Here is a 12,248-nt window from a genome sequence, read left to right on the forward strand (position 1 = left end):
CTCTAAAACCAGGAATGTTCGGTCTCTCACGGAATGAAGGCTGTGGGGCCTCTCTGTACACTCAACACCATACGCAGCCCAGACATAAACTCCCATTAGTGCTTATGTGCATGCCCGAAAGCTGGCTTTGCAGTGTTCCTGCTGGGGCTCTGCATAGGCTCTTCCTCAAGCCCTCTCAGGTTGTGCAGTAATGCCCCCAGGGGCTCTCCATTCTTGCACACCCCTCCCCCCACTATTATTCAGTACACAAGTCTCATACTATGCAGCAAAGCATTGGGCGGCAGTGAGTGCTGCAATACTAGTCAGCAGGATTGATGAATTGCAAAACCATTCAATGACCTGTGCTGTTCCTAAAAGGGAAAAGTGTGGGGGGGTGGGGGGCACTATGTTGAGTGGTAAGGAGGCATTTGAAGAGGCTGGCAGGCAGAGCAGTGCAGGGAAGGGATTTAACATGGCACTGAGCTGGCCAGAGGTCAATGCCTGAAGAGTTTCACACAGCAGTCACCTCTCTGTTTCCTTCAGGAGAGTATGTCAGCCCACTTTGACCCTTGATATTGCAGGTTCCCTGCTCTTCAGCCAGCTACAGTTTCCTCCTTGTATGGGCTCCTTTGCAGTAGCAGACCAGCTGAGGGCTGTAAAATAGATTTGGTCTTATATACCAGTCTGGCAGAAAGAAATTGCAAAGCCCTTTCTACAGTTGCACAATCTATTCCAGAAGGCCTCTGCGCCCTGGGAGTGCCTCATCCCTTGATTTTTCCATAGCAGCTAGCATTTGCGCAGGGAAGAGTTGCAAACAGGTTTATTAAAATAACATCATACACATTCTTCGCCCATTGTGCATCCCTCCTTTCAGAGAAGTGGGGCATTCTTAGGGTTCACCCTTCTACTAGGACCCCCTTGCTGCCTCTTATTCCTAGATATAGTTTGCTAATGCTGCACAAACTGAATTGCTGTCTCTTGGAGAAGCCACTGAGGTGGGGGGGCTATCGCCTCCTAAAATTAGTTCTCCCAACTAAGTCACAACAGAGCCTGTGAAGAGGCCAGCCAAGTCAGGCTGTGATTTAAATAGAACAGGGAATCTCTCCCCTCCCACAGCCCATTCCCTGAGTTCTAAGCTAGCTTCTTCCAGCACTCAGAATAACTACCAATGCTTGTTGAAAGGCCAGCGAGGCAATGCCTGCCTGGGATTAGTGCTCTCCAAAGTGCCCCCCCGAACCCTCAATCCTGAGTTGGAGCTGGGCCTTGATAGAGAGCCAACACTGCAGCCTGACACCACCGCTAAGGGATGAGCAGTCAGATGCAGAGCTGGGCGAAACCCCACTTTGTGATGCAGACAAGGGATGTTACTGAGGCAGGGTCATAACTGATAATTACATAATGGATACCATTGGCAGCGGTAGTGTGCCTAACGCTCAAGTGAAGGTTACCTGGATGGTGCCTGATATAGCTGTCTCCATGTTTTAGTGCTGACATCAAGGCACCATATTCTGGAGCATAAGTAGCAGCCAAATTGCTTTAAGACCCAGAAACATGACACCCGTTCCATGTTGTATATTAACGTTTATTGAATCACTCGTAAGAATTCTTTTTATTAAAATCATTTGGGCTCTAAATTGAGTATTTACAGATGTAACCTCATGTCTCACCAATAGATTCCTACATCTCACAATGGTATCTACAGTTATTACACTATGTAACAACATTCATATTTTCACAATTTATATTAATTATTAATTCCAATTTGTTGAGAAAGAGAGCATGTCAGGAGCTCCACTAGAAGTCAAGAAATGTAGCATGTGGACATGGGGTAGGCCAGGCTACAACAAATTGGAAACTACAAAACTAAGTGAGTCAACAGAGGAGGGGAATGTAGTCCTCCCATTGCCAAAGAGGCAGAAATATTCAAACAAATGTCCTGAATACCCAGAGGAATCAGCACAGGGAGAAAGGCACCAACAAGCGATATCAAGTGTCAGACTGAGACAGCACATGTTGCTTCACTGAACCAGAGCTCCTCAGCTTCTGAAGAATTTAAGCTTTCTTTAAGAGCTTCTGGTCATAAAGAAAAATTTCTGAATGTGACCCCCGCCACACGTGAGCGGCCAGAATCAATCTGAACCTGGAGAGACACAAACTGTAGGCTCCATCCTGCGAGGTGACAGGTATCCTATTCATCACAAAAGGGAGAGGGGGGCTAATTCTGAAATCTACTGATAATTTATATCTCAACACTGATTACCGTTTCAGATTCCCATCCCCTATCTTGACCATAGCTGGATGCTTACTGCTCTTCATGCGCAGTGTAAAAATCACTTCATATATGTGAATGAGGAACTATGATTTCTCCACAAGTTATGGTTCATGGTGACAGAAATTAATATAAAATGTGAAGAGCTAGGCTAGGTGTGTGTGGCAGGAGGGGAGGGCCAAGATCCTAGAGAAGCTATGGCCTGTAGGAACATAGTATATAACCAAAGATGATCTATGGAAAAACTCCTGGGGCTTTTTACACAGCAACCATGGAGACAGGAAGGCCAGGTGGAACCTCCCACAGTTAATTAGGAGTCTTTCCCCCAATCCTCCAAAAATTCTTAATAAAGACTTTTGTGTAAGCCTTAGTGAAACATTACCCTTCTGAAATAATGGGACTCTGGGAGAGGCAAATCTGGAGACACCAGGAGGGGCACATCTGAACTTGCAAACTGACCTAGTCAGAGAGATGTTAAAAAGCGGGTCCAGGACATACGAAGAGGGAGCTGGTATCCAACATCGTGATGCTGACAGGTCACAGGAGAAATGTGTGTGATCAGCTTCTCTATTTCTACTGTGACTAAATGGAGAATGTTGTATCCTGTTTAGTTTATGAAATGGGTCACTCTGGAGATGGTAAGCAGTTTATTTTCCTTGGACACCATTTTCACAGTGTTTTTAATTACTTTGCTTTTATTTGGTAAATCAAACACATCCTTGGAGAAACAAGAACTTGCGTAAGTCTTTGACCCATCTTGTCGTTATGCACTGTCAGGCATATTCAAGGGGAAGAAGCTGATGGATCCAGCAGAAGCCAAGAGTTGGTGGGGAAAGGTGGGTCACAGAGGTGGACACCTCCCTTCAGGTTAATGTAAATCCTGTATAAATGAGAGAATTCCCCTCCTCCCAAACCAACAAGATCTTGTGAGAGCACCAAGATTTTTCAAACCACGGCTGAAGCAAAGGCTTTGAAGGGTCACATGCAGCAGACGAAAGCCTGCCAGCTCTTGGTGGCCAATTGGAAAAATTATAAAGACAGAAGCCAAAAGAGTTTTGAAGCTCATGATCCCCAACTCTGGGAAGTTTGCCTGTCATGGCACATGTAGGGTCATCACTCTTACCCATCCATCGTCCTCTGTTTGTTACACCTTCCTGGTAAGTTTTGCCTTAACTTATGTTTGTAAGGCTAGGTCTATACTAGGGAAATAAGTCCATTTCAAATTTGCAAAACTAGCTATGGCATTTACATAGCTAAAATAGATGTATCGAAATCAACTTATTTACGGAGTATAGACCTACCCCTCTATACTCTCCTGTTGACCTCCCTTACTCCACGTGATAGTGTGGAGGACAGAGGTCGACTGCTGACCCCAGAGAGGTTGATTTTGCTATGTCTTTACCAGATGTGCAAAATCAAACTCTGGACGATTGACCATGACCCCGGGTTGATCTTCCTGGAAGTAGAGATATACATAAATTCTGTTGGACCAGGGCTGTTTTATATTGTATGATTGTACAGGGCTCAGTCTAACAAGGTTCTCATCTGGCTGGGGCCTCCAGGTAACACAAAACAGGGACATAATTTTTCTCTGTTGGAGTCTAGCTGGCTCCAGTTCCAGGCAAAAGGACAGGACTGGCAGTCAAAGATGCACTCTGTATGTGGTCTGTTCCAGCCAGAAGGTCTGGGGGTACTCAGCCCTGGAGCTATTCCTGGCTCCAAAGATGAGGCAAGAGGATAAGGGGAAATCAGAGACATTTCCTGTGCTCAGTTGGAGAGAGACTGCTGGGAGAATGAAGGAGAGAAAAATCCTCCCCTCTGAACTGCAAGGAGACAAGGATTACCATGGCCCTGCTTAGATGCAGATGGAGGGAACTCCTTTAGTTCTCTTTGTGACAGAATTGAACCAAACTCAGGCCAGGGATGGGTTGGTCTAGAGCAGGGACTGGGTTTGGCCTCAGTGAATTTGGAAAGAGGGCACCCTCCTAATGGAGTTGGTCAATTTACAGACCATGGTCCCATTTTGCTCCTGTCCTCTTGGTGTGCAGCCATTGGGACTCCTGGCCACTTGGTTCCTTTTGTGGGCTATGCAGAAAGCTCAGGCTTTCTGCTAAAATTTTAAGAAGGCAGCAAGCCACTAAACAGTCCTAATGTGAGTCTCACACAGAATTTGAGAAGAAGAAATTCAGCTTTAGGTGAATATGCAGACTTTATTTTAGGCTGAGAAAAAGGTGAGGAAGGTACAACTGGCAGTGAGATTGACCTTTGACCTGTTTCATCTTAAGGGGAAATGGGGAAAAGCCAGTTGTCACTGTGAAACTCTAGATGTTTCTGAAAAAGTTAGAAGCCCCTGATCTGCTCAGTACGGGAGAGACTAGGCAGAAGCAATTTGACACAGGTGTTGCTTAGCCCGAGGAGTTTGTGATGACAGTGTCCGAGGTGCGCTTATCCAAGTGAAGCACTGTATCAGAACAATAAAATTAATATTCCCCAGGACCATGTAAGTACTTGGTAATTAGGATGGAATTTACAGATCCAGCTCAGGGTAGCAGAATGGCTACAAGCCAGATGGAGGAAATAGGTACAAGACCTTTGCTGTGCTTCCCAAGGGGCAGGACAGTATCTGACCACATAGAGCTAGACATACATCTAATTAGAGGCTCTTGAGTATAGCTCCATAGATGACAGTAGCCTGGTACTTGCTTGCACTAGAAGTTGGTTGAGCCTACTGGATGAGCACATTTGTCCCACTGGTATAATACAAGTCACACACAGAGTCAGGAAGACAAGAGACCTGGCTCAAGAGACTTTCTTCATCTCTCTCGCTCAGTCTCTCTCATTCCTACATTCAGTACTTTTGGGTGCCAGGTGCAACCCTTCCAGTGTGTTGATGGCCATGCTGTTGAAGATTCTCCTTTGCTTAGGCCAGGGAACAAGTGGGCGGCACTGCAGTTGGGTTGCTTCTAGGATTGTACACTGGAAGAGTAAAGTCTGGTCCCTAGGGGCTGGCCCAGGTGTGATAACCTCTCTAATAGGCTGCATCACTCCTAATGACCTATCTATTCCCAGAAGGGCTCAGGAAACTCCCATGCTTCTGTGAAGAACTACCATGATTGTAGTGGCTTGGGGTTTTCCCATCATAATCGTGGCGGTTTTTCAATGTTCAGGGCAGCAGTCATAGCACTAATCTCTCCCATCTTTGGTGCTAGTACCAAAATGAGGCTAGAGGTTCACATGAACCCATGTATGGTCTTGAGTTTTGTTCTGAAGTTCTTGTGTTATCCAGCTCCTTGACAATACTGCTTGAAAACTTGGCACATTCATAATATGCGAGAAGGAGATGCCTCGCCTCTCTCTGACATTGTGGTTGGCAGAAACTCCCATAGTAATGTTACATTTTTTAAAAGGAAAAAAAAAACGTAAAAAAATACTGTCTGAACATAAGGACATTTGCACTTTGCATTTTCTTGGCCATCTCCTCCTGTGTCACATGCCAGCTGCTCAGAGCCTCTAGTTCCAAAGGCAGTAAAACACCTTATAGCTATGACAGTCTAGTGAGCTGCGCTATCCACCTTGTTCAGCCTTCCAAGAGCATGACAGTCTGTGTGTCTGGGTCACAAGTCAGTGACTTTGTTTTCCACAGCAGCTGCAATCTGCTGCAGTCGGTATCCCAGCTGCATCTTCTGGGCGGTTGGATCTTCTTCCAGGGCTGTGATGATCTGCAACAAGATCCAGAACACACTGGCAACCTCCCTCATGCACAAAATACTACCAGCAGTAGATGACCCTGGAGGAGGACAAGCCTCAACTCTGTTGCAGCTATGGGGATTGGAATCCACAGTGACAGTTTGTTGCGGCAGGACTCCCTGCAGCCTTGCCATCCCAGTGGGTGTCCAGGTGGGCACCCTATGTTTTATTCTGTGCCACCAGCCACTCCTCCCCACAAACAATGCTCATACCTTATTTTTTTTTGTGGGGGGTGAGGGGGTAGGTTATTACAATAATTTTATTTACCTACAGAAAAATGTTATGGAAAAAATAAGGGAGGTACCGAAATAAAAAAAAAAAAATTAAACAGCCAATAAAAATTGATAAGTGACAACAGTGTAGCCTCTTGACACATTATTTTCTCTGTGGTATGTAGTGTTATTGTAGCCATATTGGGTCCAGCATAGTAGAAAGACAAAGTGGGCATGGTAACATCTTTTATTGGACCATCTTCTGATTGGTGAGAAAGATAAGGCTTTGTGCTAAAGCTCACCAAACAGAAGTTGGCCTCAATAAAAGATGTTATTGCATTCACCTTGTCATGCTAGCATAATTTCCTTAACAGTTAGAAGCATGGAAATGCATACTTCTTACACTGCAAATTCAACAGTTATTTTTAACATTAAGCACAATGTATGTTTTATTACAACAAAACACCCTTAAGTTCTCTCCCAAAGTAGGTAATATTCTTTCATCAGTAATCTCAAAGTGTCCTTTCAAAAAGAAACAAAAATTAAATCTACAAACATTAAAAAGTCTCAAAAGCAAGTCCTCATGCATAATTTTCACAAAATCTGTATACTCTAACCTAGTAAAATATACACAATATAAAGAAAATTCAATGTGAAGTACTTCTATTGTTAATTGAGAAATATTTTAATTGATCGTATTGCCCTTTTAAGATTGTCTCTGAAACTAAAGTACTTAGATAGCAAAAAAAAGACCCATACAAATAAAACCCCAAGAACCATGGGTAAAACTGAAGGCTCTGTTGTTGTGCAAATCATACATTTCTTTTTATTTGATGAAGACAATTCATCTGGCCCAGATGGTTGCATGTGTTTAGGCATTGGTGCGCTCAGCACTGCACTGTCTCATTTAAGAGTTTAAAACTCGTTTCAAAAAGGTTATTGGCACTGATGCGACTTAGGCTCTCTGTACTTCTGAAAGTGAGATTTGGACTCTTCAGTCATTTGGATGTTGCAACCATGAATGTTGTATTGTCTAGAGAGCTTTAATATTCTAGCCCTATCTGCTACATGGTCAGTGACATTTATGATGTTCTTAACAATTTAATTTTCTTGTTCACAAAACCAATAGGAGACAGGACTCAATGAACCCATAAAGGATAAGCATAAGATAACAGCTCAGAGGGATGTATGAGAAATCACCCACTGAGGCTGGGGGCAATAAGCCAGAGCTGCACTCACCTGATCATAGTATTTGTTGATGTATTTGTAGAGTTCATGCAGAGCCACCATGGAATTCAGTTCACCTGTGTAACTCTATGGTAACATAACAAATAAACATATAATTGTCCAGATCTCTGGGAGGCATCAAGACAATTGTTCACCCAAGGTCTGGTGCCCTGGGAGCTCAGTGGGCAAATGCTCTAGAGAGCCTCTACATCCAGCTGGGGAGCAATGGCAAAAGGGATTTAGAGGAAAACCTAGGAGGTAACAAAACTAAAAGCAGTCAAGTAGCACTTTAAAGACTAGCAAAATACTTTATTAGGTGAGCTTTCGTGGGACTAGCAAGTATTTTGCTAGTCTTTAAAGTGCTACTCGACTGCTTTTTGTTTTGATAGTGTATAGACTAGCACGGCTTCCTCTCTGTTACTTGGAGGTAACAGTGGCACTTATGGACCGCATTTAATAGGAAAGGGAGCAGAGACCCAGTTGCTCCAGCATTCGGAAGCCTTAGCTACACTGTTTTTTCCCCCTAGAGCTTTCCATTGATGCAAGCACAGACAAGACACAAGAAGCCCGTTTTTTTTTTTAACCACAAAGTGGTCTACACCTCATCAGCCAGGTCAAAACACAATGGCTAAAATGCCTGGTTCCTGCCAACACTAACACTGGAATTCTGGTGGGAGCATTGGTGGGAAAAAAGCCAGGGAAAAAGTCTAATGCAAATCCTGTGTTGGGCAGGCAGATTACATACCCCCTAGGGAGCCAACTGAGTTCACCAGTTTTTGAAATAAGTTGTTTATTTACCCTTGACAGCTCAGCCAGGGCAGAGTTCATTTCCTGGTCACTGGCAGAGATGGTCTGGCGTATGTCTGCATAGTACCTAAGCAATGGGAGTGCATTGTCAGTTAATATGCTATATGCTCCTTTGCTGCCTCCTCCCCATGTCAAACAACCCAGCAATCCCCACCTGCTCACCCAGGCTTTACCTTTCTACCATCTGCTTGTAGCGAGGAATGTCCCGGGCATAGAGCAGCTTGTTGATCGGAGAGTCCTTTAAAAGGACAGAAACAGAGGGACAAGTTACAAAATCCAAGGTGAGTGAGAGAAACCACAAAACACACAGAGAACCGATAATCCCTCCTACAACAGAGGCAGGGAGGCCCTGCCTCAGGCTCCATATACCCAGAACAGTCACAAATTTTGCAAACAATTTTCAACAGGAGCACAGTCTAGAGACTATTCCCGGACACTTCCTGAGTGAGGATTGGGAGTTGGAAAGAACAGCCATCCCAAGGCTTTCTCCAATCTGTTTCTCTCATTGGGAGGCACCCAGACATTGACACCAAGGACATGGTACTCTATCACAGCTGGTGTCTGTATCACCCTAATGGGCTACTACTGTTTGTCTAACAGAGACAGTATGCTGTACAGGAAGTGATGACCTCAAATGGCAAGCTAGCTTTGTCTCCAACAGAGAAAGGAGACCCTGATGTAGTCCAAACCCTGATTAGAGAGCAACAGGTCCCTGAAAACACTCCAGCTCCTGTCCTTGTTCTCAAGGCCCGTTCCTATTTATTACAACCAAGTTCTTCTCATGGTGCTTCTCTGTGCACCATCAATGCAGCTTTAATGCCCTATTTCTCTGCTTCCTCTTCACTGTCCCACTCATGCATGGAGTGCTCTCCCCAAGCATCTCCCATCTGCCTGCACTCACTGGCTCTTGGGAAAGAGAAACAGAACTCTCACACATTGTTTTCTTCTATCACTACAAGCACCAAACAGGGCTGAGAGTGTAGATGCCAAAAGCCACCAGAGTGATATGATTCTACCCATGTTTGGTATTTAGCCATTTCTGCTTCTTGGTCCATCACCCCTGCTCTTCACAGCATTAATCACATATAGCATCATAGAATACTCAGACTGGAAGGGATCTTGAGAGCTCATTGTGTCCAGCCCACTGACCTCATGGCAGGACCAAGTACTGTCTACACCATCCCTGATAGACATTTATCTAACCCGTTATTAAATATCTCCAGAGATGGAGACTCCACAACCACCCTGGGCAATTTATTCCACTGTTTGACCACCTTGACAGTTAGACACTTTTTCCTAATGTCCAACATAAACCTCCCTTGCTGCAGTTTAAGTCCATTGCCTCTTGTTCTATCCTCAGAGGCCAAGAAGAACAAGTTTTCTTCCTCTTCCTTATGACACCCTTTTAGATACCTGAAAACTGCTATCATGTTCCCCCCTCAATCTTCTTTTTTCCAAACTAATCAAGCCCAATTCTTTCAGCCTTTCTTCACAGATCATGTTCTCTAGACCTTTGATCATTCTTGTTGCTCTTTTCTGAAACCTTTCCCACTTCTCTACATCTTTCTTGAAATGCAGTGCCCAGAACTGGACATACTACTCCAACTGAGGCCTACCCAGTGCAGAGGAAATCAGGTAGGAAATCACTTCATTTCTGCTCAATCTTTTATTACAGCCAGCCACTTTTCTATGGCACCTACAGCTGGCTGAAAATTTTATTGAATCCCATTTGAAAGACAGGTCAAATTACCCTTCCTCCCTCATGCTGAGAGTTACCTTGTGTAACCTTCTCATGTAGGAAGACAGGACTGGAAGGAGGACCCTGGATCACCCCAGTCCAGTCCTCAGTTATCACAGGTAATCCTGTCCTGAAATTCTGTTCAGAATCTAGAACAGGCTGGGATGATTACCTCTCTAGTCCAATTGGGAGGCTGTACCACAGCCTCACTCCTTCAATGCTTAGAAACTCTTTTCTAATCTATTCCTGTCCAGTTCATGCCTCACCTAGTCCTCCTCCCTCCCTGGTGCTTAGTCCCATGACCCTTTATATAGAGCAACAAGATCCCCTCACACCTTTCATTTTGCTGGGTTGAACAAGCCAAGCTCTTTTAGCATCCTCTCACAAAGCAGGCTTTCCACCCCTCAATCACTCTGTAAACGTTACTGATCTCAGCTGTCCCTCCTCGCCTGTCTCACTTTAGTCTTGGAATCTGCCTGGCACATCCTAACCAAAGCCATATTTCAGCTACATAGTCAGGGATCTCATTGCCTCTGCATAGGGAGGCACCTCACACATCCTGGGCACTGTGCCAATGTTAAATTAACAATCAGCCCAAATGCCTCTCATCAGTTTGTAGGAACTGCACCCAATGTGCGAAGAGAGAGGAGAGAAGGGACTTGATACACCTATTTGAACAGAACAGAACAGAGACCGAAAACTACAAGATCTCTATCAAACATTCGTAAACCTTAACTACCCACCGGGAGAAGTAAAAAAACAAATTGACAGGACCAAACAAATACCCAGAAACCAACTGCTCCAAGATAAGCCCAAAAAAGTGAACAACAGAACACCACTCGTTATTACCTACAGCCCCCAACTCAAACCACTGCAATGCATCATTGAAGACCTACAACCTACTCTAAATCATGATGCCACACTCCAGAAGGCCCTAGGTGTCTCTCCTACAGGCAACTTCCTAACCTTCTGAGGATTTTCACTAGCAGCCACAGGCCATACAACAATAATAATAATCCTGGAACTTTTCCTTGCAACAAGCCCCATTGCCAACTTTGTCCACATATCTACTCTGGAGATACCATCACTGGACCTAACCATGTTACTTACAGAAACAGGGGCACATTCTCCTCTTCCTCAACTAACATATATGCCATCATGTGCCAGCAATGCCCTTCCACTATGTATATTGGGCAACCTGCAAACGTGCTTCACCAAAGAATGAATGGACACAGAGCAGATATCAAAAAGCTCCTAATACACAAACCTGTCAGCCAGCACTTTAATGGAGTGGGCCATTCTGCTGAAGACCTGAGAGTTTGTGTTCTGAAGAAAAGAGACTTTAACACCCGTATACACAGAAAATGTTTGGAACTAACATTTATATTCAAATTCAACACTTTAACACTTGGTATGAAGAGGGACAGCAATCACCTGACCCATTATAAGGACTCTTTCACATACTTTGATGTTTGACCAAACACTTATCTTTCCCCACCCCTCATCCCTCTCTATCTGCTCTTCTATCTGATTTGCCAACCTTAATAATAATTTTTCTGATTCGTCAACCTTGATAACAAATTCTGGATCTCTCTGCTTTATATATTGAGTTTGTTCTGGTAAGGCCACAGATCTGAAGAAGTGGATCTGTCCCATGAAAGCTCATCACATAATCAATTATTTTGCTAATCTTTTAAGTGCTACATGACTGCTGTTTTGTTTTGACAGAATACAGACTAACATGGCTACTTCTCTATTACTATTTGAACAGAATACTACATACTCTTTGCCCCCACACTGAAGCTGCACCTCCCTAGATCACACAGACCTTGCAACCCTCCAATACAAGATGCACCTTGGAGGATATGCAGCATTCAAAATCTCACTGCGTGGCACACATTGGCTTCTCCACCCCACTACCCTGCTTACCCGGCCCAGCTTGTGGTCGGCAATAGTACAGGAGTCCATGAAAGTCTGGGCAATGACCAGGAGCACAGCATCTACATTGTCCGACGTCTGCACATCAAACACAAACTGGGGATTTTTGATTATGTTGATCCAGAACCTCAGGGGCAGGCTGCACAAAAGAGGAGAGACTAGGAGAGACAGGGCTGGGTATCATGGTAAAATGAGGCTAAAACAAACCATGCCCTTAAAGGAGATACTAACCCTGCTTATTGCAAAGCCTTTCAATATCCACATGGACTTCCCAATTCAGCTAGAACAGAAAGGTTCCCAAGCTACTTAGAAGTGGCCACAGAGATTAAAT

The 12,248-nt window shown here is 44.3% G+C and overlaps 1 protein-coding gene across 5 annotated transcripts in view; it reads right to left on the bottom strand.

Annotated features, from left to right (window-relative positions):
* Positions 1–1,540: 1,540 nt before the first annotated feature.
* Positions 1,541–12,248, bottom strand: part of PLXNB1 (plexin B1) — a 292,916-nt gene continuing 282,208 nt past the window's right edge. For all 5 annotated transcript variants that reach the window (XM_075005838.1, XM_075005840.1, XM_075005839.1 and 2 more), the window contains 5 exons: positions 11,909–12,056; positions 8,415–8,479; positions 8,233–8,308; positions 7,447–7,521; positions 1,541–5,967 (listed from right to left, as the gene is read on the bottom strand). In XM_075005838.1, the coding sequence (XP_074861939.1) occupies positions 5,863–5,967; positions 7,447–7,521; positions 8,233–8,308; positions 8,415–8,479; positions 11,909–12,056 (469 nt within the window). In that variant the 3' untranslated portion in view covers positions 1,541–5,862. The remainder of the gene's footprint in view (positions 5,968–7,446; positions 7,522–8,232; positions 8,309–8,414; positions 8,480–11,908; positions 12,057–12,248) is intronic.

The sequence above is a fragment of the Carettochelys insculpta genome, chromosome 11 (genome assembly GCF_033958435.1).
Source record: "Carettochelys insculpta isolate YL-2023 chromosome 11, ASM3395843v1, whole genome shotgun sequence".
NCBI classification, from domain to species: domain Eukaryota; kingdom Metazoa; phylum Chordata; order Testudines; family Carettochelyidae; genus Carettochelys; species Carettochelys insculpta.